At 41.4% G+C, this 2848-nt stretch overlaps 1 protein-coding gene across 1 annotated transcript; it reads right to left on the reverse strand.

Moving 5' to 3' along the window:
- Window positions 1-593: 593 nt before the first annotated feature.
- Window positions 594-1478, reverse strand: LOC104086986 (uncharacterized). The gene has a single exon (XM_009591359.1). The coding sequence runs from the start codon at window positions 1476-1478 to the stop codon at window positions 594-596; it is 885 nt and encodes a 294-aa protein (XP_009589654.1).
- Window positions 1479-2848: the final 1370 nt, after the last annotated feature.

Here is a 2848-nt window from a genome sequence, read left to right on the forward strand (position 1 = left end):
TCGGATCATAACATGTTACGAAAGGTTCCCCACACGTGAACACATTCCTTTGAGAACTCCATCGTATTGATGTTGATCTTTTGTTACGCTTCTGACAATGTGGCTACTTGTTGTTGCGGCTACGTCCTAGGTAGAACTAATGTGTTACAAAGGATTTTCTAAGGTTATTACTGAACCCTTTCAAGTTGCCTACGTATCCGAAATAGAATCAGGTCTGAACGTAGTTCGTGGGATGATGATAAAATATGATGAAAATGACCGAGCCCGACTCAGTCAGCCTACGAATCCAAAAGGAATCAGGTCGAAGCTTAGTTCAATTACAACAAATGCAAAATGATGAGACTAAGAATGAAAATGGTCGAGTCTGACTCAGACAGCCTACATATCTACGTGGAATCAGGCTCGAATGTACTTCCATTACAAAAGATGACTGAATCCGATAAGGATTGCCTACATATTCATTTCTGAGGAAATCAAGTCGGTGTAGTTCTTGAGCAACATACAAAAGTGATATTTCGTTTTTCTATTACAAGAGAAAGTTTTGATAGAAACCCCTTCCTACGTGTGTTGCCTTCGTATCCCTCTGTAAGATGTCAGGTTGAACGTAGTTCTATTACATCATAAACCCTAACTCTATTTATCTTCAGGCATAGTATCTCTTGATTGCGTCTAAGTTTATAGGCTTTTCCATCCATTTCTACCAAGATTAGAGCTCCTCGAGACAGTGCTCTGTGAACCACGTAAGGACCATGCCAGTTTGGTGCACACTTCCCTTTAGCTTTTTCTTCATGGGGAAAGATTTTCTTTAGAACCAACTGCCCCGGCATGAATTGGCGAGGCTTCAATCTTTTGTTAAATGCATTAGCCATCCTGTTCTGATATAGTTGGATGTGACATACTGCATCCATTTTTCTCTTGTCTATGAGCACGAGTTGTTCTTGCTTGATCCATATCCACTCTGCGTTTTCCAATTTTGCTTCTTGAATAACTCTTAAGGACAGAATCTCAACTTTTGCAGGTATCACCGCTTCAGTGCCGTTTACCAACATGCAAGGCATTGCCCCAGTGGATGTTCTCATGGTGGTCTGATAGCCTAATAAAGTGAAAGGTAGCTTCTTATGCCATTGTCTGTTACTGTCCACTATTATTAGCAGAATCCTCTTGATATTCTTGTTAGCTGCCTCGACTGCCCCATTCATTTGCAGTCTGTAGGTTGTGGAATTGCAGTGGATGATTCTAAACTTCTTGCAGATTTCTCTCATGAGGTCGATGTTGAGATTAACGGCATTTTCAATGATGATAAGACTCTGATATCCCAAAATGCAGGCGATGTTGTTTCGTACAAAATCTGCCACTACATTCTTTGTGACGACCTTGTAAGTAGATGCCTCGACCCATTTGGTGAAATAGTCGATGGCTACCAAGATAAAATGATGTCTGTTTGATGCTGCAGGCTCTATGGGTCCAATTACATACATGCCCCTAGCGGTGAACCGCTAGGATGAACCCATTACATTTAACTCATTTGGTGGAACCCAGATGAAATCTCCGTGAATCTAGCATTGGTGACACTTCTGCACGTAGTGGATACTGTTGCTTTCCATAGTCATCCAAAAGTATCGTGCTCTCAAAATCTTCTTGGCTAATGTGGACCCATTAATGTGGGGTTCGCACGTCCCTGCATCTATTTCTTCCAATAGTCTGGTCGCTTCAACGACGTCTACACATCTCAGTAAACCTAAGTTTGGGGTCCTCCTGTACAAGACTTCCCCCTTGAGGAAAACGTGGTTTTCTAACCTCCTGAGGGCTTTCCTTTTACCATTATTAGCATTCTCTGGGTACTCTTAGGTCGCGAGTAATTTCTTAATGTCGTGGTACCATAGTTTACCATCTGGTTTTTCATTCACGTGGAAGAAATAGGCATATTGATCCCTGATTTATATCTCGATAGGGTTGATGTAGTTCTTGTCTCGATGTTGAATCATAGATGATAGGGTTGCAAGGGCATCGGCGAACTCGTTCTGAATTCTGGGGACGTGCCTGAACTCAATCTTTGTGAACTTCTTGCAAAGCTCCTTCATGCATTGCAAGTACGACAATATCTTAAAATTCTTGGTAGACCATTCTCCTTGGACTTGGTTTATCAACAAATCAGAATCTCCTATGACCAAAGGTTCTTTGATGTTCATGTCGACCGCCATTCTGATTCCAAGGATGCATGCTTCGTATTCAGCCATATTATTAGTAAAAAAGAATCTTATCTTTGCCGATGCTGGGTAGTGTTGTCTAGATTCTGAAATAAGGACTGCCCCAATTATTACTCCTTTGAAATTTGTTGCTCCATCGAAAAATATTCTCCAACCAGGATATGATTCTGCAATATCTTATCCGGCAAATAATACTTCTTCATCGAGAAAATATGTGGTAATCGGTTTGCAATCTCCATCCACTGGATTCTTAGTGAGGTGGTCGTATAAAGCTTGTCGTTTGATAGCCTTCTGAGTTATGTACACAATGTCAAATTTGCTAAGGAGAATTTTCCATTTAGCTAGCTTTTCGGTAGGCATTAGCTTTTGAAAAATGTACTTGAGCGGGTCGAGCCGAGATATCAGATGTGTAGTGTATGCTGACATGTAATGCCTCCTCTTCTGAGTAATCCAAGTCATAGCACAACAAGTGCATTCTATCAAGGTATACTTGGCCTCGCATAGTGTAAATTTCTTGCTTAAGTAGTAGATGGCCTGCTCCTTTCTCCTGGTTTCATCATGCTGCTCCAACACACAGCCGAAGGCATTGTCCGAGACTAACAAATAGAGCAATAATGGCTTCCCTAGTTTTGGGGGAACCA

Source organism: Nicotiana tomentosiformis, chromosome 9, assembly GCF_000390325.3.
Source record: "Nicotiana tomentosiformis chromosome 9, ASM39032v3, whole genome shotgun sequence".
NCBI classification, from domain to species: Eukaryota; Viridiplantae; Streptophyta; class Magnoliopsida; order Solanales; family Solanaceae; genus Nicotiana; species Nicotiana tomentosiformis.

Bases quoted from the DNA above. Each gene is read 5' to 3' on its own strand.
- LOC104086986 (XM_009591359.1), bottom strand. From the start codon at position 1,478: ATGTATGTAATTGGACCCATAGAGCCTGCAGCATCAAACAGACATCAT.